At 39.5% G+C, this 24,668-nt stretch overlaps 2 protein-coding genes across 4 annotated transcripts; one reads left to right on the forward strand and one right to left on the reverse strand.

Annotated features, from left to right (window-relative positions):
• Nucleotides 1–455: 455 nt before the first annotated feature.
• On the reverse strand, nucleotides 456–17,125 carry hdac1.S (histone deacetylase 1 S homeolog). Its single transcript, NM_001085927.1, is given in 14 exon segments — nucleotides 456–1,235; nucleotides 2,339–2,387; nucleotides 5,339–5,485; nucleotides 5,992–6,122; nucleotides 6,201–6,309; nucleotides 8,348–8,488; nucleotides 9,029–9,137; nucleotides 9,215–9,307; nucleotides 9,601–9,742; nucleotides 9,837–9,975; nucleotides 12,239–12,313; nucleotides 12,412–12,529; nucleotides 13,249–13,361; nucleotides 17,062–17,125. Coding segments are annotated over 14 exon segments (1,443 nt in total). The 5' UTR covers nucleotides 17,111–17,125; the 3' UTR covers nucleotides 456–1,207.
• Nucleotides 17,126–17,305: 180 nt separating this feature from the next.
• On the forward strand, nucleotides 17,306–23,769 carry LOC108709579 (torsin-2A-like). 3 transcript variants are annotated; one of them, XM_018249561.2, is made up of 6 exons: nucleotides 17,306–17,587; nucleotides 19,657–19,922; nucleotides 21,683–21,858; nucleotides 22,416–22,543; nucleotides 23,359–23,475; nucleotides 23,563–23,769. In XM_018249561.2, the coding sequence occupies exons 1-6, from the start codon at nucleotides 17,455–17,457 to the stop codon at nucleotides 23,601–23,603; spliced, it is 861 nt and encodes a 286-aa protein (XP_018105050.1). In that variant the 5' UTR covers nucleotides 17,306–17,454; the 3' UTR covers nucleotides 23,604–23,769. The 3 variants fall into 3 exon arrangements, with proteins under 3 accessions (XP_018105050.1, XP_018105048.1, XP_018105051.1); XM_018249559.2 differs by having other exon boundaries at nucleotides 23,359–23,769; XM_018249562.2 differs by lacking the exon at nucleotides 19,657–19,922 and having other exon boundaries at nucleotides 17,450–17,587; nucleotides 23,359–23,769.
• Nucleotides 23,770–24,668: the final 899 nt, after the last annotated feature.

Genomic DNA, 24,668 nt, shown 5'->3' on the forward strand with positions numbered 1-24,668 from the left:
TGATATACAATGACCTGGATAAATGAAAATCTTAAGTCACTTGATAGAAGAGTTGCTTTTCTGTAATTGCTCTCCAGTATGACATATAATAAGGTGTGTGAAGACCATAGAACTGCCCTCCCAGTTATCCATTAAAAAGGGATCATGTGAAAATTCCAGTGGTTTTGCATAATAATTTCTACAGAAATTTCAAGGCACATAGCCGCATACATGGGCCTTAGCCCAAAATTGAACTTTTTATGGCAATCTTCTAATTTTAAGAGAGATTTAACATATATCTCTCTCACTAAAGGGAACCAGCTGCCATATTTTGAGACTTAAGATTACAGGTGCAAATCGGAAAATAAAAATCAATTTTGGTGTAAAGTGTATATAAAACAGCAAGTGCAAATAGCATTCCTACAAAATATATCAGTTACAAATGTGGTAAAAAAAAAAAACCAAACAAATATAGGTATATGTACCAGGTTTTATTACAAATCTTTTCCACAACTCAAACCATAAAAAAAAAGAAATTTCCCATCACAAAAATTGGACATAAAAATTCTCCATTTCCTTCACTCCATGAATCCCCAAACTCTCCAACCCGCTATGATTAATGGTAGAAACCCCAATTGCAATACCCACAATCCCCAGTATGAGGTAACTGTGGAACAGGTTTCCCCACATCTAAGAATCTGCTTCATGCACTAATCTGGAGGAGGGTTAGCAGCATTAAGAGAACAGGGAATCCCTGAATAGTTTAGTGGAAGAGAGGACCTTCAGTTTCTCCCCATCCCTTGAGGAAACAACCAACCCTCTCAAACCAATTTGGAAGACGGCTGGACCCCCCCCTCCCCACCGCCTAATCCTGAGCATAAGGTGTACATATTCTCAATGTACTGTAGCAGACATGTCTTGTTGTCTGACAGGAGATGTGTATATGGAAGGAACAGAGAAATATATCCACAATGTATTGCACCACTGATGATTACAGAGGCACAGGAATATGTGGAACATTTTTATATAAAAAAGGAAAGGTAAAGAGCTGGAAACATCTGGTAACAGATGTGAAATTTAACTAATCCACTAAAATTACCATTTCACCCCCCTGACACGAATAATTTAGCCTGTGCTGGGATAGGATATAGAAGTGGTTCTGTACAGGGCATATATGAAACTATAAGAATTTGTTTGGTCTTGGGATTTTCTCCCCGTACTTGTAGGATCAGGCTGATTTGGTCTCTTCTTTTACCCTGTGAAAAAATTCAAGGAAATGCACTCCATCATTTTGAACACAAACAAAATATGCCATCCAAATACACTATAAGCAAGGTTATCAACATAAAAAATTAGCTATTTCACTGCAGGGATGATTCAGGCCTTCCTGACCTCACCAATTGATGAATGGGCTTTAATAATTTTTATGCTTTAAACTGTGCAGCAGCTGCCATCTTATCTGGTGAAGTGTCTTCAATAAAGTTGAATGGAAACAGATCCATCTCACTTTTGATCACCCAAGAATATTTTATATTGTAACCTACCACTGAATGTGCCTTTGCTAGTAAAGTCTGCACCTGAGGAAGGGTGGTGGGAGCCCAGCAAAACATTGTGCATGCCACACACTGATTGCAAGGGATTTTGTCATGATTTTTATGGCATAGTTTTGATTACCAATTACACTGTTGAAAAACAGATACCCACTGGCACATACTACTAAAAAGTATATTATTAAAATGGTTTATTTACATGAAGCAGGGTTTTACATTTGAGCTGTTTCATGCAGTATATTTTAGAGCATTGATCCCCAACCAGTAGCTCGTGAGCAACATGTTGCTCTTTAACCCTTTGGATGTTGCTCCCAGTGGCCTCAAAGCAGGTGCTTATATTGCTGGCTTGGAGAAAGTTTTGGTTGAATGAAAACCAGGAGTACTGCCAAACAGAGTCTCCTGCAGGCTGTCAGTCCTCATAGGGGCTACCAAATAGCCAATCACAGCCAATATTTTGCACACCCAGGAACTTCTCATGCTTGTGTTGCTCCCGAACTCTTTTTAAATTTGAATGTGGCTCACAGATAAAAAAAGGTTGGGGACCCCTGTTTTAGAGAGACAGTTTGGGGGGGGGGGGTATAGTTTTTCTTTAACATTTTGTAAAAACATGTATTCCCTAGACAGAATTACTTTAATGAAAGGGCTATCATTCTCAATTAAAACATCTGTGTGCTTGCCTTTAATTTATTACATTGCAAACACTGCAATAGAAACCAGGAATTTCAATTATGTCAATGCCATTTTTTAGAACAGAATATAGAATAGCAGAATAGATATGTAGCTATCCAAAATCAATTTATTTCTTTTACCGTTTGCTGTCTGTCTTGTCATCTTTAAGTTTCTCCTCTTCTTTAACATCTGTTAAAGTAAACATTAAAAAGTTATAAAACATATGAGAAGGTACAAAATCAGATCTTGTGACAAAAGATGTTCACTTTCAGTCATACACTATATGGCCAAAAGTATTCAGATAACACAGCTAAAATCCATCACCTACATTTTAACACTCATTGCAGAGTTCCAAACTGCCTCTGGAAGCTATTTATCAGAATGTTGTTTATGGATGATCAGCTACATGAATGGCTAATATCACTATGTGCAATGAGCGAGTGGTGTAAAGATCTATGCTATTCTAGAGAGGTGAAAATGGATCATCTGAAGTTATAAAAATAGTGCTTTAAATCAGGCAACAGACTAGTCTGGGTTTGGTCGATGCCAGAACTGCTTCATGTCTGAATTATAAGGCCAACTGTAAAGTTTGTATCTTGGCATATTTTTCATGATTTGGGCCAGAGTCCTTGGTTTGTATAAAAGCAAATATTAAAGGGATTGTTCACCTTCAAACAACTAGTTTTCAGATCACCAGAAATAACGACTTTTTCCAATTACTATCTATTTTCTTTGTGTCACTGTTTTTCTAATATTGAAGTGTAAAGTGTAATTTTTCACTTTCTGAAGCAGCTCGGGGGGGGGGGGGGGTAGAGAAGGGCAACTAAGCTGGTAAAAGGTATGGGAAATTTAACTATGAGGATTGTCCAAATTAGGGTTGTTCACGCTGGAGAAGAGGCGCTTAATAATCTCTCAAATGCTTTATTTTCCAGCTGACGTGATGTCACCCATCCCGATTAGAAGAAAGGAGGTTATGAATAAATATTCTAAATGTTTTTTTTTTTTTACAGTGAGAGCTGTGAAGATGTGGAATTCTCTCCCTGAATCAGTCGTACAGGCTGATTCATTGGATAGCTTTAAGAAGGGGTTGGATGGCTTTTTAGCAAGTGAGGAAATACAGGGTTATTGAAGATAGCTCATAGTACAAGTTGACCTAGGGACTGGTCGGATTGCCATCTTGGAGTCAGGAAGGAATTTCCCCCCCTCCCTGAAACAAATTGGAGAGGCTTAAAATGTTTGTTTTTTTTGCCTTCAACTAGCAGTTTGGCTATATATAGACTTAAAAGGCCGACGTCTCTTTTTATCAACCTAAATTTGGCCTGCAGATAGATCTGACCTCAACCCAAATTATTGCCTACAGGATGAATTGGAATGCAAAAAGCAAGCTAGCTAACATTAATGCTCAAACATCTAGTGAAAAGCCTTGCAGCACAGGAAGAGGGTTATATCAGCAAAGGGCAGGCAAACCTCATTTTAGAACTATTAGTTTCTGTCACTGTGATTTTGAAAGACTTGCAGTGGTACCACAAAGTTAATGTAATTAATTCTGGTTGGTACAGGTAAGGTAATATAAAGTGCTTGGTCAGCAGCAGCGTGAACACACGGCAGTGCAATGGTCAATTGTTTATACAAATTAAGACAAAGCCAACATTGTACTTTCTAGGAATGTATAAAACCCATGTCAGGATCTGCAATCTGAAAACTTACTACTTATTAATACATCTTGCATAAGGCTGAGGTCTTTCATCCCAGGATAAAAGAACAGAAATCATGCAGTGTGAAAAGCTATATAGTGCAAGGGAATTGGGAATCTCTTTCTTTTTGCATTATTACCTCCTATAACACAGGACACATTGCAATAATGTCAGTATGTGGTAACAGCACATTCAAAGTTAGCATGCCTTAAAGGAATTGTTCAGTATAAAAATAAAAACTGGCTAAATAGATAGGCTGTGCAAAATAAAAAAATATTTCTAATATAGTTAGCCAAAAATGTAATGTATAAAGGCTGGAGTGAGTGGATGTCTAACAGAACAGAACATTACTTCCTGCTTTTCAGCTCTTTAAGTTTTCACATCTTGGTTAGCTGGCAGTAACCAATCAATGACTTGAGGGGGGGCACATGGGCCAGAACTATTGCTTTTGAATCTGAGCTGAATGCTGAGGATTAATTGCAAACTCACTGAACAGATATGTCCCATGTGACCCACTGACTAACTCAAGAGTTAGAGAGCTGAAAAGCAGGAAGTGTGTTCTGTTCCATTAGACATCCACTCACTCCAGTCTTTATACATTACATTTTTGGCTAACTAGCTATATAAGAAACTTCATTTTGCACATACTATTATTTACCCAGTTTTTATTTTTGCACTGAACTGTTCCTTTAAGACTTAAAGGGATTCTGTCATGATTGTTATGGTGTCATTTTTTTTCTAAATGACACTTTACACTGCAAATTCACTCTACCATGTAAAATTTCAGAAAGATACAAGGAAGGTCACGTGCACACTCAGGCCCTTCAATGGTGTTTCCGCTTGGGGCTTAGAAGCCCTAGGGAGACGGCACCCCCAAAATAACGAGTAATCCAGTAAAGCAGGCTAGCACACACAGCGAGTTAAACCGGGGTCATACCCCTGGTGCGTTTATTGCGTCACAACGTTTCGGGGGCGTTGCCCCTTCATCACCTGACGAAGGGGGAACGCCCCCGAAACGTTGTGACACAATAAACGCACCAGGGGTATGACCCCGGTTTAACTCGCTGTGTGTGCTAGCCTGCTTTACTAAATTTCAGAAAGAGCCAGTGCTGCACTATTGATCTACTTTCTGAAAGACAATTGTTTCTCCTACTCAATGTAACTGAATGTGTCACAGTGGGACATGGATTTTTACTATTGAGTGCAGTTCTTATATCTACCAGGGAGCCGTTACCTGGTTATTTTGAAAACACCTCTGCATTGTCAAAGGTGTTATTCAGCAGATCTTGTGTTTATTTTGCCTTATCGAATAAATAAGTTACTTCAAAATGACAACAGCATGCGCAACAGGCAGGTGTCCAGATGCTTTAATCCATATAGTGTGTCTATATTGTAGTAGAGAGACAATAGCTTCTAATGGGCTACAAGCAGAGGCTTTCCTGTTACCTTTCTTGTCGTCTGCTTCCTTTTCCTCTTCTGTTTTAACCCGTTTTAGTTTCTTGAAACTGGCCATGTTTCTGCGACCTCCCTCCCCTTCATCCTCAGAATCTGAGAACTCCTCGTCGCACGCAATCCTTTTATCGGATGACCGAACTGCAGGACAGAGCAAATGCCAATGAGAACGGATATATGTATGGGAGCTTTAAAGGGATGTTTCATATTTAATATATTATAGAAACCCTAATTCTAAGCAACTTATCAGTTGGTCATTATTTACAGTTTTTGAATTATTTGCCTTCCTCTTAGGACTCTTTACAGCTTTCAAATAGGGGTAAACGGACCCCATCTAAAGAACACATGCTCTGTCAAGCTACAAATGTGTAGGCTATTGTTACTTTTAATTACTCATCTTTCTATTCAGGCCCTCTCCTATTCATATTCCAGTCTCCAGTGTGGTTGCTAAGGTAATTTGGCCCCTAGCAACCAAATTGCTGAAATTGCAAACTGATGGGTTGCTTAATAAAGAAAACTAAATAACTCAAACACCACAAATAAAAAAAAAATTGAAAATTGTCTCAGTATATCACCCTCTACATCATACCAAATATTAATTTTAAAGGTGATGGTGAAGGGGAAAGCTAATAGTAGTTACTGCTTACTGGAAATGCGCTTGTCAGGATCTTCTTCATCTTCTTCACCACTGTCATCATGTACAGAGTCCTCTGGGATGGCTTGCATCTGAACTCCTGGAGCATGGGGGAGCATGCGCAAGTTCTCAAAGAGGCGCTGTCTGTAACATATGCAACTACAGTTTAGTACACAGCTTGATGCTTACCAGCTGCTGCACATAACATTCTCTTTTACTTACTTGATTTTCTCCAGATATTCATTAGTGTTCTGATTGGTCATGTTGGATGGACTGATGTGAAGTTTGAAGTCCGGTCCAAAATATTCAAAATAATCATTGTATGGAAGCTCTGAGGGTAGAAGACACACACACACTTTAGAACATTAAAAAAAAAAAGAACACTATAATGAGAAGTAAACAATTATGTATATTGTTACAGCAATAGCTCAGGGACAGGCAACCTACAGATCTGCAAGTCATGCTATGAATGTTTACTTTTCCTGGCATAACTAATTGGGCATACCAATACCACAAAAGACCAATTATGCCACAGAACAATTTGTAATAAAAGCGATTTTCAGTCATTTAAAAAAGGCTAGTGGTTTTAAAATTTGTAAAGGACAAAACATACATTGTGTCTTGTCAGAATGATTTCTCACTCACAAGGGCAACAAAATGCCTGCAAAACACCTCTCCACAGGCTAAGCCAAAACCACCAATGTAATTGCGTTATCACTCGAAAATCCGTTTGTAAGCAATATTGAGCAATAATTAAATTGCACAGGGTAATTACAAGTGTAAGCAGCATAGCAAGGGCCAACCAGATACAGCTTTCACTAGCAATTGCATTTACAAATAACTTAAAAATTACGGAACATTTGTAATTATATTTTCTTTCATTAGCTGGAATTGTATTCTTGGATTTACAACAACCTTAACCACAGTTGTGTTTACTGCATGAGTAAGTGAATCACACAAGGAAGCCCAATTTTAGTTCATTTTTAATTTTAAATTAAAGAGAAAACCAAGGTGACCCATCTCTTTCCAAAGGAAACTATCTGATCAGTAGCTCAGTTTAGTGGTTTATGGGAAATGCACAAAGTACATTATAAACAGCGATGAAAGAAAGTTTTCGCCAAGTTTCCCCACCAAAATGACGCCCATAGACCCATGGGTGAAAAAAACTGTAGCACAATTTGTCGAGCATCAAAAAAAAACAATTGTCACCCATAGACTTCAATTCATTTTGGTGAAGCGGAAAGGGATCAGAATTGGCCAATCACTAATTATGACCTCTCCTGACCACTGTTGTCACTGTTGTCTGCCAGCGCAGGTATCGCTACAAATGCTCAAAGAACTAAATCAGCATAAAGTTCAGCAGTGCTATTAAAGGGGTTGTTCACCTACCAAACCCATTTTTTTTTTAAATACTTTCCATTATTTCTTTTTTTTTTTTACTTTTTTTCCCAAAATCTAATTTTTAAGTTTAATGCCCCTGTCTCTAGTGTTTTAGTCTGGCACTCAGAAATTCAGGTTACAATTTTGCAACATTTAGTTGATACATTTCTCAGCACCATCTCTGGAGAATTAGGAACTATTGTATCAATTCTAACAGCTGTCTGTAATGAAAACCAGAAATTCTGGTCAGCAGGGACAAAGATAAGAAATGTATCAACTAAATGTATCAATTTAGAACAGTTTACAGGGTTGGCGCCCCCCCCCCCCACCAGAGCTGCTTTACACTTCAATAACAGTGACACATAGAAAATAAAAAGTAATTGGAAAAAGTCATTATTTCTGGTGATCTATCTGAAAACAACTAGTTGTTTGAAGGTGAACAACCCCTTTAAATGGCAAATCCCTTTATTTGGATAATCTTAAAACATGTTGGAATATTACAAAAAAGGGGCAAATTTATCAAAATGTGAGTTCAGATTTTAATATATAAAAACTAACCCACATTTTCATTCATTCCTAAAGGGAATTTTAGAAGTGTATTTATCAAATGGTGACTTCCAAATTTCATCCAATGACAAATATCCTTCGAAAAATCCCACAGGAATGAATAGAACGTGGGTGAGTTTTTATTTCTTAAAATCTGAACTTACATTTTAATAAATCTGCCCCTTAAAGTCATTTATAGTCTTTTTCCAGACTGCCGTCTCATAGTCCTAGTACTGTTACATTTGATTTAAAGTAAGTTACATTTGATATAATCTAACTTGGCAATTGCAAGAACCATAAATACACAAAGGAATTCCAGAGTGCCCATATGGCTGCAAGCATATACGAGGCTGGGAAGCAAATATTTATAAATCATGTTATTTTATTATGTCTTATGCAGACTAAAAAGGTGCCCATAAACTCGCAGTATCAACAATTCCTACCATTAGGGATCTCGGAGTCCAGAGCCACAGCCGTTTCATATGTCCAGCAACGAGCCACATTCCTGATAGTGTAACCGCCACCTCCTAGCATCAGCATTGGCAAGTTAAAGGTCTTTATGAACTCCACACACTTGGCATGTCCTGAGGAAGGAAAAGTAAAACTATAAAAGCTGCGTCGAGAGAACAGGGCTGCACATTGAAATCAAAGTGAAGTATTTTGCTGTTGGATGTCCTTACATTCAAGAAAGGGTACTCCTGATGGTTTATCTTACTGCCAAGGGCTTTTAATAAACTGCTGAGAAGATTTTTTTTGTGCAGGTAGAAACGATAGATGTAAAATACGAATACATATATGTGTAATTGCACCAATGCATTTAGGCATTTATCATAGGAATATATGTGAATATGCAATTAACTCAGCATGATCCTGGTCTTAATATTACAGATTTTTGATTATAGCAATAAATGGCATCTTACCATCTTGCAGTCTAATGGAATTTCAGGGTTAGTAAATACCAGTGTAACACTACCAGTCTGAAAATAGGATGCCAACAGTAAAGCCACAGCTTTATTGACAATTCTAAACAGGATTTCTGCAGTAGCCGTTTGTAAATTTTCACTTTGTATTTAACTGTACATAAGAATTTAAGTTTAGGATCTAAAATTGAAAATCACACTCACCTTTGATGGTCAAATTGAAGCATCCAAGTCTATCCCCAGATAATGAATCTGCTCCACACTGTAGGACCACTGCACTGGGCTGGAACATCTCCATAACTTTGGTCATCACCTACAGCACAAATATAACATGAGAGGGGTGCTACAAAGAAAAATGACAATGAATCTAGGATACCGATCGATTCTTACTGGTTTAAAAATTGCTTCATAGGACTCATCATCAATCCCATCCCGTAGGGGGTAATTCACAGCATAGTATTTGCCTTTCCCTGCACCAATATCCTGATGAAATGAGAAGGAATTTAACTTATAAAGCTTTTTCGTAAAAGATATTTGACATGATTATATTAATAAGTGATTAAAAAGTTTAATTTTCAAAACTTTCCAGAAATAAGTAGCATTGAATAATTCAGATTTAATAAAAAACACAAAATAAAAGTAAATATCCTGCATAATACTTTTGTTTAAAGCTTACTGTAATTACCTAAATAAAACCTTCTTGTGTTTCTGGTATGTTCTAAATAGTTGCAAGTCTTTCAACCAAGCTTTAGATGTTTTTGCCCTTCCATACTCACTCTCAGATCTCCAGTTCCAGGGAAATACTCTCCATACTTGTGGAAAGACACTGACATAACCCTATCAGTTGTGTAAAATGCCTCCTCAACACCATCACCGTGGTGAATGTCTATGTCAATATACACAACTCTCTGGTGATACCTGACAGTAACAGAAAAGATAAAGAAATCAGTTAATAGCATCAAATAGGTGATGCTTAAACAGGAGAAACCAATGGACCGTGGTCCATACATACTTAAGTAGTTCCAGGATGGCAAGGACAATATCGTTGACATAACAAAAACCAGATGCCTCAGATTTCTTGGCATGATGAAGGCCACCAGACCAGTTCACTGAAATGTCCGTCTGTTGTTTGTTTAGTTTAACAGCACTTGCTGCCATAAAAAGAAAACAAAATTACATGAAATTTAGTATTTTGTATATGTTTTTCATCCTTTTTAAATAGACAATACATATAACCTTTTTAGTAAAAGTTGTAATTTTATTGCATAAAAGCATGGGTTTACATAGCCAATAGACATTCTAGACAGCAACTATATGTTCTCTTATCTGGATTCATATACCATAAACTACTTCAGGATGATTCTGATTGTCTATCGATAAGATGCAAGCTCAAGAGGCAATTGAAGTAACATTTAATGTTAATATGACCCTAAGAAATATTTAAAAGACGGACTTAGAGAGGACTTCCTTCCGGGAGGGAAGCTCTGTGTGTCCCCCAAGCGACTAAAGAGAAAGATTTTTAGGTCAGTTCACAAAATTTCCTTTTCTCCATTGTCTTCTTGGGGAACACAGACAGTGGGGACGTTCTAAAGCAGTCTCCTGCATCTAGGGCGGGAAGAAGAGGTCCTATTTTGGTGACACCACTGCGGCCTGGAGAACTTTTCTGCCGAATCTTGTGTTGGGTGTCGAAAAAGTATTGAAGTGATAGAACGTTGCAAAGGAGTGGATAGAAGTCCACGTAGCTGCCTTACAAAGCTGCTCTGCTGAGGTTTGGTTCCTGAAAGCCCAGGATGTGCTCATCCCCCTGGTGGAGTGGGCCTTGACTCTAGCGGGAGGGCTCCGTGGATGGTTTGCTTAATCCATCTGGAGACTATCTGGAGGCTGTTAACCCCTGTTGTGGTTCCGTGGGAAGAATGAATAGAGTCTGTCTTGTGGATGTCTCATATCCTGTGAAGGTAGAACTTGAGAGCTCTGACTGGGTCCAAGGTGTGCAGTGCTGTTTCTTTGGCATTGGCCAGAGAAGTGCAAAAGGTAGATACAGTATGACAATCTCCTGATTTAGATGGAAGGCTGAAACAACTTCCGGTTGTACCGAAAGGAAGGTAGTGTACGGAGTAGTGCCCTGTCGTGATGAAATGTGAAAAAAGGTGACTTACATTATGGGGCGCAGAGTTCAGAGACATGCCTATCCGACGATATTGCGAGGAGAAAAACTGGCTTCCATGTGTCCCACTGTAGATGGACCAGGCCATATGTTTAAATGGTAGTTGTTGGAATGCCTTTAGGACTAATGCGAGAACGCAGGACGGCACTGGTGCCCGGAAAGGGAGGAGCCACGCGTGCTACCCCTTGTATAAATGTTACAATATCTGGTAGGAGTGCCAACCTCTTCTGGAAAAGAACCGATAAGGTCAAGATTTGGGATTTGATTTATCCCAGGGAAAGGCTGATTTTGTCAAAACTCGTGGGACAGATGTTAGGCCAAACGGGAGTGCGGTTAACTTGAAGTGTTGGTTGTGGAAGGCGAACCGTAAGTACATCTTATGGGGTGGGAATATCGGCACATACAGGTACACGTCTGACGTCCAATGAGGCTAGGAATTAACTTGGTTCCATTGCTGCAGTGATGAATCTGAGGGACTGTGCTGGTAGAAAAAAAATCTCAATAGATTTAGCCTTTTTGGTACTGGGCTGGTAGGAACGTAGGAGACGGGAGACTGGGTGTGTGAAAGGAGACCGGGGCTGCAGTAGCCCTGCAGGAGTGACTGGGCTCTCTGTTTCATGTCTCCTACCTGTTTGTGCTCCGTGGCCTATGAGGCTAACCAGATGTTTGGATGACGTCCCTTCCTGTCGCACAAAGTGTAGCCCGTGTGATGCTTTGCGCCAAAAAATGCAATGAAAAATGGGTTCCCATTTTCAAATGTGCCGCACGTAGTGGATATTGCGTCCTTTTAGATCGCTGTACTAATCTCCTGCGTGTCCCCTGCTCGGCTGTGAGCAGGTGTTTAGTCAGTGGAGGAGGAGCTAACTCTTTACTTCTAGTTGTGTCCTGCCTCCTAGTGGTAGCAGCTATACCCCCACTGTCTCTGTGTCCCCCAAGCAAACAATGGAAAAAAAACATATCGCCCACAGAATTGCAACTGAACACTCAAGTTTAATTTGTGCTACAGTTTGAAACTGAATTGAATCTCAAAAATGATCCATCTACATTTTTCATGACAAATGACAATACAACCTCTCTAAAGAGGGGTTACTTTGGCCACCATTAGAACTCTTTGGGGACAACAACAGGTTATACATTACAGTATTAAAGCCAATTTCTTTCTTTGGCTTTTATATATATCCAATCAGAGATTATTAAGTAAATACTATCAATTTAAAATTAATTGTTATAAGTCATGTTTTTGTACTCACCTACAGAGCCTCCTGTAGAGAGCTGGCAGAACTCAAATAGGCCATCAAACACAGGACAGTCCTCACCAACATTAACTGAAGAGGGTTGAGAAGGGGGGGGGGATAAAAACATGCTCAGTATGTGCAATCCAGGAAAAGGGAAGAAAAACTAGTTTGGTTTTCACTTGACTCACATCTCTGCATCTGTTTACTGTATTCAGACATATTGTCTGGTCGTATGGAGCGCAGGAATTTGATATAATCATCACTGTGATACTTTGTCATCTCCTCTGCACTGGCTTTGTGTGGTCTCTGTGGTAAGACAAAGTGAGGAATAAAAAGAACATTTACAACCATCTCTAAAGCATGAGTGCCTGTTCTTCAGTGGATGCACCTATGTTGGACAGAACAGGTGGGGGATTTAAATTAATTTGTTTTGTTATTATATTCTGATGAACAGGAGTCAAATGTATAACCAAGCTTGAAAGTGTGTCATGGCAAGTAACAGTTTTCTATATTATTTGTTGCCAGATTTAATGAATAAATGAATGTATATAAAGTATTTTCACTTCCCATTTCAACAAGATTTCCACGTACAACCTTGACCAAAGTAACATGAACTTTATGAAAAAAATTCAGTATACCTTCTCCAAAAGGATTATTAGCAGAGGTTTTTTGTTTTTAATTTTCCCCAAACCTATTTTGAATTAAAGTGCACGCAACAAATGCGGAAAATGGTTATCCCCTGAATTGACGAAAAGCATGGAAGACAGGGGTATCAGTCCAACATGTACGTAAAGTGTTTTAGGCTACATCTGCCGCCATAACATTCTTGTATATTTCCCACTGATTAATGACATGACAATACTATTGCTGAGACATCACACTGTTAGATACATTACTGTTGTGTGTGCATTACCCAAATTGAATATCTATTCATTTCTCTTACACGGTTAAACTATTTATAAAATATTCAATGCCCCTTTAGAACCCCTGTTTTCCACACTGATCACCATTTCCCTCATTCTCACATAGATCTCCATTTTCCGGTAAAGTCCATAGTTGAGCAGCAGGTTGTGTGTCATGCGAATTCTATGAGGTTTCATTGGGTGCCCCTGTCCATAATAATAATTTCCAACATCACCTGCAAAAAAATAAAAGAAAGGCATGTGTTACAATGCAGTTCAAGTGGTCCCAGTAGCCTAAACCCCTTCCTGCAGTATTATTAATAAAGACAAGTATTAACATTTTACAGAACTGATTTAAGAGAGGGAAAATATATATTGTAAGGGGTGTGTGCGTGTGTGGAACACAGCCTTGGCAGAACAGCCTCTGGCATAGTGGCAAAGGATGACAAAATGGAAATATAAACCTTATAAACACATAAGAAATAAAGTAATAGAAGTCTTAAAGGATGGGGTGACTGATCTATTAATAATTGTACCATTTAACCAAATACAAGCCACTCCATATGCTGATCATATAAAATAGAAGTGCAGCTATGCGTGTGAAGTTGAAAAACTCTGCATTAAAAGCATCAGGGAGCTTCCCATGTGTTAACTTGTGCTCCCTGACATTCTAAGACAAGAGTCCTGGGAAAAGCAATATCAGTAGCTGCCAAAAACTGTGCCTGGGAGAGAGCAGAAAAAAAGAAAAGAGCCTGAGAGATAAATAGGTAAATCCATTTGTGCCGAAGGTAAAGACACAAAAATATCCATTAAGCCAGTAGACAGTGCAACTGTATGAATGTTAACCAGATAAAGAGAGGAGCAATCAAAAGACCAAAAATGTACAAGCACTCGCCATGTAGAAACCGTGGTCCATGTGCAATAGGCCCGAACCCTCCGCATAGGGAGTGGCTAACCATAAATAGCAACAACATGGGCAATCTGGTCCACAAAGAATACCACAAAGGGCCACAAACAAGTAAAAAAATATTTATAGCTATATTACAATATTCAACACTTCTATCCACACTAAGCATCTTGTGTCCCAAAGACACAACATGTATTACTGAAGCTTTGAAAAAAAGACTTTTTTTTTTAACTTATGGTGGCCCATCCTGGAATCCTTTGAGTGCCTGATTGCCCAAATTGCTGCTATTTATGGTTGACCGTGTAAACATGCCTGTATATTTAAACCAGGCCACAAAACAAGCAGAGCTTTAGGGGCATGTGATGACCTGCATAGAGAGAGGCCATCATCCATTGGGTGAATGGGTCATTTAACAAAACACTTTGAGTTTCACACTCCATTTATATAATTTGAAACTTGCTGCACATATTGGCTCCTAAGGGGCCCTTTTCAGCAAATACAAAATTAAAACATGCTTCAGGGTCTCTAATATAGTTTATACAGCCATGAAAGTGACCATTAAACTCCAAGAAGGCCACTAGGCAGACATAGCTCCTAACAGAAAAGAAGTTTAAGGCTAGGACCAGATGGGGTGATTTTGCGAATTTGCAATGAAATCCAGCAGGTCTGCAGTTCAACAGAGGAGAAGAGGAGCAGTGGGACAGATAATTCTCTGCCAGTGGAGAATCCGTGTTGTGTGGCCCTAGCCTTATATTGAGTGGTTATAGCGTTTGAGTGCAAGGCTTTGCCACTCCTACAGAATGAAATGCTATTGGTTAAAATAAAAGACTGCTGCCTGTAAGAAATACTGTATTTGAAGGTGCTATACAATCAGCTTTAAACAAAAGAAAGAAAATCACATTACTGGCTCTTTAGCCACAAACAAATCAACCTGTCAGTCAAATCAATCAGTCTACCCATAACTGCCCTGCAGCTGTACATCCTGCGCTCCTCCAAAGAGACTGGGCCTTAAAGTAAAGCTGCCATAAGGAACCCTGTTGTCTTTGCGACAGCCAATATAAATGAATAGCTGCTATAAACAATACCTATTCATTCAGAAACTCTTGTAGCAGATGCAGCTTAGCCTCACCAACAGCTTTGTGTGGCACAGAGCAGGAAACAGCCAGAGAAAACCCTGAATGCAGTTCTTTGGGGGCTACTGAGAAACAGAAACTTCTCATTATTACAGCCTTTTTTTTTTTTTTTTTGGAAATATGGATGGAAGTTTGCCTTTAAAAGGGGTGGTTCATCTTCAAAAACTAGTTATTTTCAGATAGATCACCAGAAATAATGACTTTTTCCAATGACTTTCTATGTGTGACCGTTTTTCTAATATTGAAGCGTCAAGTCTTTTCACCTCCTGGGAGTGGGGGGGGGGTCGTCGACCTTCTAAACTGTTATAAATGGATACATTTAGTTGATACTATCTTTGTCCCTGTTGAGCAGAATCTCTGGGTTTCATTACAGGCAGCTGTTGATACAATAGTTGCTAATACTCCAGACATGCTGCTGAGAAATGTATCAACTAAATGTTGCAAATGTTTAGATTCTGCACCTGAATTACTGAGCTGCCAGACTCAAACACCAGAGACATTTACATTGAACTTTAAACTTAGATGCTTTATGGCATCTCAAACACCCCAGATCTGCATTCTTATGGCACATCACATATGCAGTAACTATACACAAGAGAGTCTTGCTGCACAAAGGGGCAGCTTGATCAGAAAAATACATTCTAGAGATCATGTTTTTTTTCTAGTATTGTTGGTATTTACTAGTTTGATAAACAGCCCCCCAGGTGTCACTACTAGAATAAATTCTAATTAGGATTGCTTGAGGGCCTTTAGCAGTTCTTGTCATAGCCTGGAGTTTTGGATCATCAACAGCCAGGGCATCACAATTTGGACATGCTTGCTTCAGCAGATGGGCCATTAAAGGAACAGTAACACCAAAAAATGATTAAAGTATGATGAAATATTTTAAAGGATGGACAATATTATGTACTGCTGCCATGTACTGGTAAAATCGGTGTGTGCTTGCTTCAGAAACACAACTATAGTTTATATAAACAAGCTGCTGTGTTGCTATGCAGACAGCCATTTAAGCAAAGGATACACAGTAGATAACAGATACTTTCTGAAGAATCCCATTGTATACTATAGAGCTTATGTTATCGGCTGTGTATCCTGTGACTTTTCTCCTTTTTTAGCATTAAATGGCTGCCTCATGGCTACACAGCAGCTTTTTTTTTAGATTAACTATAGTTAGGGTTGCCACCTAGCCGCTATTTTATAGTTCGGGTTGCCACCTAGCCGGTATTTAACAGGCTTGGCTGGTAAAAGATGGCTGATTCCAATATTATTAATAGGAGAAAAAAGATGACTATTTAGGAAAGCCGGTATTTTTTTTCACAGAAAAGCTGGCAACCCTAACTATAATAGAGGTTCTGAAGCAAATGCACCAGTACATTATATTTTCATTATTTTAGAATGATTTCATTTTTTTTGGCGTTACTGTTCCTTTAATAGGGGAACCATGAGGCCATTCGCATGTCCTGGTCGGAGTTGCAGTTCATCATGAGCGGAAGAGCTGCACATTTACACCTACTGTATTTACACATTGTCAGTTGTCGTGTATCTAAACTTGCCAGTGTTCTTTCATCGCCATGCCAGAAATGACTTGTGTTTAGTTCCCCAACTCGGGCTCTATGTGCTCTTACAGCTAAATCCCCAGCATCCCCTTCGGAGCTCCTGACAGTGGCTATTTGCGCACAAAGCACCGGACACAGCAGAGGAGCCACACGTGTAAGTTACTTCAGCAAATGAAGAGCACAGCTTCCCACGCGCAGAGCTGCAACACTAAAAATCATTTTATCTGCACTCTACTGCGCTTCTCAACGCACCCAACTCTCTTTCGCTTCCTTCCAAACCTACTTCCCAATTAAGGTGTATAACTCGACACACGTAGTCGCCCTCATTCCCCTTTCTCACCATCATAGTAATAGCACACTTTCTTCTTTGTTCCTTGACTCAGCGCCATTTTCCTTCGGCGGCTTGGACCTACTACGACTTTGCCGGCGCGGCGACAGTATACGTGCTTACCAGGCCCGTCCAATCACGGCGTCACCCGCCCAGCGATGACGTAAAGAGAGCGCTTCTCCCTTTCACCCGAGCTGCGTAGGGCTGCCCTGCTACAGGGCGCATCATCAGCGTGAGGCGGGGCTTAGAACTTTGGGGGCGGGATTTATTTTGAACAAACTTACTATTGCTTTCGGGTTAGGCTGCCGACTGCTGGAGAATACTCTCTGACATATATCACTGCTTCTCTTGGTTGGCAAACAAGACAGCTGTAGTTAGTGGGCGCTTCTATGTTAGCCGCCAATAATGGCGGAGCGCTGGTGGCTGGTTGTCATGCTACTTCTGGTTCCGGGCTCCAGCAGCGCTTGGGAGCTCTTATCATCACTGCCATTAAGCTTATACAACTTGTACGAGTGCGGCTTCAGAGCTGACATAGACGGTAAGTAGTAGCTCTCAGCACTACAGCCTACCCCTGGGTAACACTGTCACAGCTTCAGCAGTACAACCATAATCAGTGCCAGGCCAGTCGGGCGCTGTAGACAACCCGGCCGGAAACGTCGGCCTTTCCGCAGCAGTGCGTAATCGAGGACGCGCGTTCGTAACCGCGCGCAACCGGGGACGCGCGTTCGTAACCGCGCGCAACCGAGTGCAGCACTTTTTTTTTTACGGTGTCTGACTGGAGCAAGTCAGGTGACAAATTCACTAACGAACGCTGGCGTAGTTTCGCTAGTGTTACTTCGCAACCTTATGCCAGGCGAAGTTTCGCTAGCGACGAAACTACGCAAATTCACTAACTTGCGCAGTGTACTGAACGCTACCTTTTACTCTAGACTTCACCTCAGACCTGGCGAAGCGCAATAGAGTAGATAGGGATTGTTTAAAAAAAAGTCAATTTTTTTTCGAAGTCCCAAAAAAACGCTGGCGTGTTTTCTACATGATGGCTGATAGGCTGAAAAAGATCGAAAAATTTTTGGGGCTCCTCTCCTTCCCCCCTACATTTCCTGACTCATGGCAACTTACCTAGACAGTGGGCACATGTGTAGGGCAAAATTAACTTTTTATTTGCTGATTTGAAGGTTTTCTAGGCATTTGTAGTGCAGATACGTGTTCCTCCATTGAAATTTGAATTTCGCGCCGTATGCAAATTAGCCTTCGCTAGCGTAACTTCGCTTTATATAGCGAAACAACGCTAGCGCAACTTCACAACCTTACGCTACCCCTGTGCGCAACTTCGGAATTTGCGGAGCCCTGGCGAAACTACGCCTGGCGAAGGGCGGCGAAGTTGCGCCTGGCGCAACTTCGCATCTTAGTGAATTTGCCCCATAGTGTTTAACTTACACAAGAAATGCATGCTTGAGTCGTGGCATGCAACAGAACTCAGGACTAAAGCCCAGGCTGGCAATCTGTGGGTCCATAGACAGTCACCACTTATTGGGTGGGTCTGTTGTAATTCCCAGTTTAGATCTGTAAGGACCTGTGCCGGATTGAACAAAAAATCGTGTTGGAAGCATAACCTACAGCATTAGAATTGGTACACAATACATCAGTGTATATGGCTGCTGTGCTTCCAAGCACAGGCAGCATTAGTAACAGAAGTACAACATGCAATCCTGATTTTAGATCTGCCCTTTTAGTTGTTTTTTACTCTCTGTCAGCCACTTCCTGACAGTTGGAAGTTTGGTCATCAGATACCGGAAAGAACTTTGCTTTCATTGAGAGATTCATTAATAATGTCATTTCTGTGTTAAATGCTTCATGTTTCACTAGAGCAAAAATGTCATTGCATGCAACATAAAAATATCTATGGTTTTTGTTATGTCTTGAGCTACACTGGACCTGAGGCTATGTTTGGTTCTTGCACGGTAGAGATTTAGATTGCCTGTACACAAAGATATCCCCTACATAAAGGACATCTGCTAATCTGGTGGCCAAAATTACAGCAAAGGGTCATTGGGGGTGAGTTGTATACTGTTAATCTAATTATCTATTTGACAAGAGACACATGGACCAGCTTTGATTTTCTAGTTAGTCCTATTTAACTCAAGAAATAACAAAAAAACATACATTTTATTGTGATTAAAGACACCAAAAGTTTGCTCGGCATAAGTCCTAATTGATGAATTTGATGTTGAGCAAGGGGCATACTGTCCCTTTAAACAATTGTCTATTCTGAATTTTTATAACTTTTTGTTTGGTATGTAGTGGAGATTTTTTCACCTTTTAAAGGGGTATTTCACCCAAAACAGTTTTTGTGCATAGTAAAAATTAAATTAAATTCTAAGCATTTTTCCAATATACATCACTTAAATATGTTTAAGGGTGTTACATGTATTTGTAAATGTTATTGCTATTTAAATGAATATCTGTCTGGTTGTCAGGAACAGCATAGTTTTTTAATATTTGTGGGAAACCTTATTTTTCAAAAACAAATATTCATTTGCTAACGGGAATATAATTTGGGGCATTTACTCCTGTATGAAACTAACCTTGTTCTTCTTGAATCCTCAGCAGTGGACTGTGCTCTTGCTCGCAATGTTTTTGGCCAGCATTTAGCCCAGGAGCTTCTCTTTAAGTCTGTGAAAGAATTTATAGAAAATGATAACCCCAGCAAGCCCCTGGTGTTGTCCCTTCATGGCTGGAGTGGGACTGGGAAAACGTTTGTGAGCTCTCTTCTAGTGAAACATCTTTTCAAGGAAGGAAGCCAGAGTCGCTTTGTACATTTCTTCTCTCCAGTCCTACATTTCCCTCGTGTCCAGAATTTAGAACAGTACAAGGTTAAAAGAGTAATTCTGTGGAATGTGTCATCTACTGTGCTCATACTATTGTGATGAGCTTTTCTTTAAAACATTTAACCAAATAGACTAAAAAGAACATTAACACCAACAAATGAATGTGGTGTAAAGTATAATGTGCTGTTGCCCTGCACTAGTATAACTAACCTGTTTCCTTCAGAATCACTTCTATTGTGTATACAACCAATCTGCTGTGTAGCAATGGAGGCAACTGAAATAGTGCTAAATGATACAGGTTAAATACAGGATAACAGATAAGCTCTGCACAACACCATTATATTCAACAGAGCTTATCTTCTATGGAACCTGAACCTTTAAAAAATAGATTTTATGTAATAGGATTTGACATTGCAATATGCTGGATCAGATTTTGTAACACTGCATATAGTATTGTGTAGAATGAGTAGACTGATTTGTTCAAGGCGTAGCATGGGGTCAGCCCTTTAGTCCAATGGCACCAAGTAAATCATTGAATGGGAATCAATGAGAGACTTGGTAGGGCATCTTTATGGGTGAGGTTCTCCAAATGAAATTCAAGTTTAAAGGAGAAGGAAAGCTACCGAGGTAGTTTATTGCCAATAGATCAGCCACAATACTGAAAGCTAGAGCAGTATATTTATTTTGTAGAATGCTTTACCATACCTGAAGAAACCACGCTAGAAGCTTTCTCTCTCTGTTTGTTTAGCATAGCAGCTGCCATATTAGCTTGGTGTGACATCACTTCCTGCGTGAGTCTCTCCCTGCTCGCTCTTGGATTACTGCTGTGAGAGAAGGAGGGAGAGGAGCAATCTTAGCATGCTCAAGCTCTAGCCCTGGAGGTTTAAGCTGAAAGAAGGAAGTCTGATACAGAAGCCCATGTATACACAATAGAAGGAAAGAAATGTGGTGTTTCTTTTGACAGAGGACTCTGTCAAGAGGACAGAGAGCAGCATTACTTTGAGGGTTTACTGGTGTATTCATATAGACCTTTCTGATAAAGCTTACTTACATTAAATCTTTCATTCTCCTTTAAATAAATAAGAACATACTTTTAGCATATGTTGGCCAGGAACAGTTTAAAGGTAGAACTCCACGAGCGAATTCCGCGCTATCCTACGCACTGCGAAAAAACGCATGCATAACATCGGGTGCGACGGAAATAAGGTAAGAGATGGAAATGTCAGGTGAAGTCACAGCGTTGATCCGACACGACTGTCGGATGCAGCGTCTGCATCCGACAGTTGTGTTGCGTCGGATCAATGCTGCAACACCATCCGACAATGCTATTACTTACCTTATTTCCATCGAGTCTGACTTGACTCCAGCGTTTTTGCGCAGTGTTTCGGATCATGCTGAAATTGCCCGTGGCGTTCTACCCTAATGCTGAAGCACCGTCAGCCATTCTTTGACAGTCCACACCTGTTGCTGCTAGCATGTATTGTAGACCGTTATTTTTTATTCCTTTGAATGGCAAAGTGATATTAAGAGATAATGGCATTTTAATGGTTGTGGATCTTCTTGAGAGCACCACAAAGCTCATAGCATGAAGGGCAATATTATCAGTGGCATTGTTTAGCCTGAACTGATCAGTTTTTTTTAGCACAGAAAACCCACAAAATATCCCATATGCCAAGAAACCATGTCGGCATATTCTGCTGTTGCAGTTTATGTAAGAAAGCTTAAAGCTATAGGCGCTTGGTAATACCCTCTTTGTTTTGCTTTTGTTTTTTAACTTTTATCCATTCTATTGTTTGCTTCCTTAGGCAGATCTAAAAGAGTGGATCCAGGGGAACCTCACTGCATGTTGTCGTTCTCTTTTTGTATTTGAGGAGATGGATAAAATGCATTCTGGCTTGATCGATGCCATTGTCCCTTTTCTTGGCACATCATGGGTAGTTTATGGCTCAAACTACAGAAAAGCAATCTTCCTCTTCATAAGGTAAAAATAGTATTGTGACTGGTTAAAAAACCTCTATGTAAATTTCACAAACTGTAACTATAATAACAGTCAACGCAAAAAAATGTTTAAATGTATATTAAATTTGCAATTTTGCACTAAATTAGAGTCCAGTTATGTAATTGTCAGAATTAGGACCATTGCCTTCTGACAAAGAAATACCATACCAATCTGTTCTTAACAGGGTTCATTGAGCTGGCTTAGTGTTAGCACTCAAGGGGCATTTTATTGCCTGTGCTAAATTGTCACCAGCACTGCTGACAAAACATCTGGCATTTATTTAACACACAAGTTGCAAAAATGCATTAAAACTGTACTGGCGGTTTTCTAAATTGTCATCCCTTGCAGCTGCAACAGCTTCACTTACTAGGCCACAGTTACTGAGAAGCACATGAAGTTCAGTGCTGCCTGCTTTTTTCCATTTTGCAGCAGGCAGCATGCAGACTTATGACCTATAGTTTATTTTGGTTGCCCTAAAACCACTTTTCAACATAAAAAGCACACATTTCACTAGGACAATTCCTTTTGTGCTTCTATAGCAATGGTGGGGGAGACGATATTAATGAAGTTGCATTAGACTTTTGGAGGCAGCGAAAGGACAGGGAGGATATTCGCCTACATCATCTAGAATCTGCTATTTCGAAAGCAGTGTTTTCCAATCCTAAACGTGAGTACATAGTGCACCCAAAGTAATATGTTTTTATTAAATATATAATTATAGTAAATTTCAAGAACCTTGTACATAGAGATGCAATGCTGTAACTGTCAGTGATATCTAGCGCACTTCTTGGGTTGGCGGAAGCAAAGTTATGGATGTATAACTGCACATTTACATTGAAGCAAACCTTTATATGGCTATCGTTCTCATTAATGACTGCTATGTTCTAGTAGAGCTTGATAAGTGGGATTGTTACCCAGTAATATTCCCATCCACATTCTAGATCTAGTTCTTTCCTGTGTGTGCATTAGGTGCTGGGATTCTGTTTACAGTACACATTACACTACAAAATTACACAGGATACTTGCAGCCTTGTATTTCACTCATGCACACTGTAAGTTCAGCCCTCTCCTTGCATCATGTGCTCAGTGGTGCTCCTTAGCCTCTTTGTTGGAATGCCATACATGCTAGGGGTATCAGGAGATGCTCACATGCTGACAACTGCACGCCTCCTACAGTACAGTGCTGGCTATTGCCTATGCATTACCTGTAGGCATGGGCACTCCTGTAGAGTATATGAGCATATGGATAGAGTAGAGCATATGGATAGAGTAGAGTATATGAGCATATGGATAGACTGATCAGTTGAAGCAGAAGTTTATAGTCTTGAAACATTTAAGTTAAGTCACAGTGTTGAAAATAGCTTTTTTAAAGGGATTGTTCATCCTAAATGCAAGCATGTAAATGTGCAGGCATATATAACCTCTGTTTTGCATTCCAAATACTGTTCTTAATTTTTTCTTTCTATTTATTTTTTGTGTCAGATGGCTTCTGGCAGTCCCAGATCATCAGTCAGCATCTCATTGATGTGATAGTGCCATTTTTGCCACTGAGGCCAAGCCATGTGCGACAGTGTGTACGGACTGAGATGGTGCAGCAAGGTTTGGAACCTGAAGAGGTGCTTGTTAACAGTATAACAGACAGTATTGTTTATTTCCCAGAAGATGAAAAGGTTTTCTCATCCACAGGCTGCAAAACTGTTGCATCCCGGATCAATTATTTTGTGTGATCTACATCATAAGTGCCCGGAAATAGTTCCATCTCAAATCAAGCCATGAGGGAAAATGTACCAGAAATCTTCCATGGTATAGTTTATCTCTGCCTCCAACAACGATATTGTGACAGAGAACACTTTCTTGTTAATTGTATTTAAATTATACAGAACTTGAAAAATACTTTACTGCACTACTGTCTTCAATTCAAAGAACAAACAAAATGTTAAAGGGGAACTATCGCGGGGAAAAAAAAGCTTCAGCATACTAAAATAAGAAACTTTCTAAATGCAATCGATTAAAAATTCTGTACCATTTCTGAAATGATCAAGTTATCTTCACTATTCCTCTCTCAGCATCTGTTTCTCTTCATTCTCTCTTCATGCAGGAGTTGGGTGTCAGATAATCATTGACAGTTAAATCCAATATATCTTATAGGTGGGCTCATTTTGCCTACAAGATGTATTAGAGCTCACTGTATTAAAATCAACAAAAGTCCTGTCTCTCTACATGTGGATTTTGTTTGTACAGAAATCAGTTATCTTAGTGAGCTCTAATTCATCTGCTAGGAAAGGAAGCTCACCCCTATAAGATATATTGCATCTAACTGTCAATGAACACAGACACCCCATTGCTGCATGAAGACAGAATGAAGAGAAACAGATGCTGAGAGAGGGAGAGTGAACTTAAACTTGATTATTTCAGATTTACAAAGTTTCTAATTTCAGTATGCTGAAGCTTATATTAGATTTTCATTTTTGCGATAGTTCCCCTTTAAATATCATCCCAGTAGTCCATTTGTTTAAGGGAAGGAAGCTAAAAGCCTATACATGCAGCATAAATCTGTATTACTACTAAGCAATGAACTGGATTTCATATTTTAGATTGGAAATATTGAAGCGGCTGAGCTTCAATTCCATTATTCTGCCAGCAATTAAAGGTTTATATAAATTGAATCTTAAAAAACTGGAAGTGCCCCAACCAAGACAAACCTTTTTAATACTGAATTTATTTTAAATATATTTTTTTTTCAAATATGTATAATTACTGTGACACTTCTAAACCTGGACCTACATCAAGCA

The sequence above is a fragment of the Xenopus laevis genome, chromosome 2S (assembly GCF_017654675.1).
Source record: "Xenopus laevis strain J_2021 chromosome 2S, Xenopus_laevis_v10.1, whole genome shotgun sequence".
Classification (NCBI taxonomy): Eukaryota; Metazoa; Chordata; class Amphibia; order Anura; family Pipidae; genus Xenopus; species Xenopus laevis.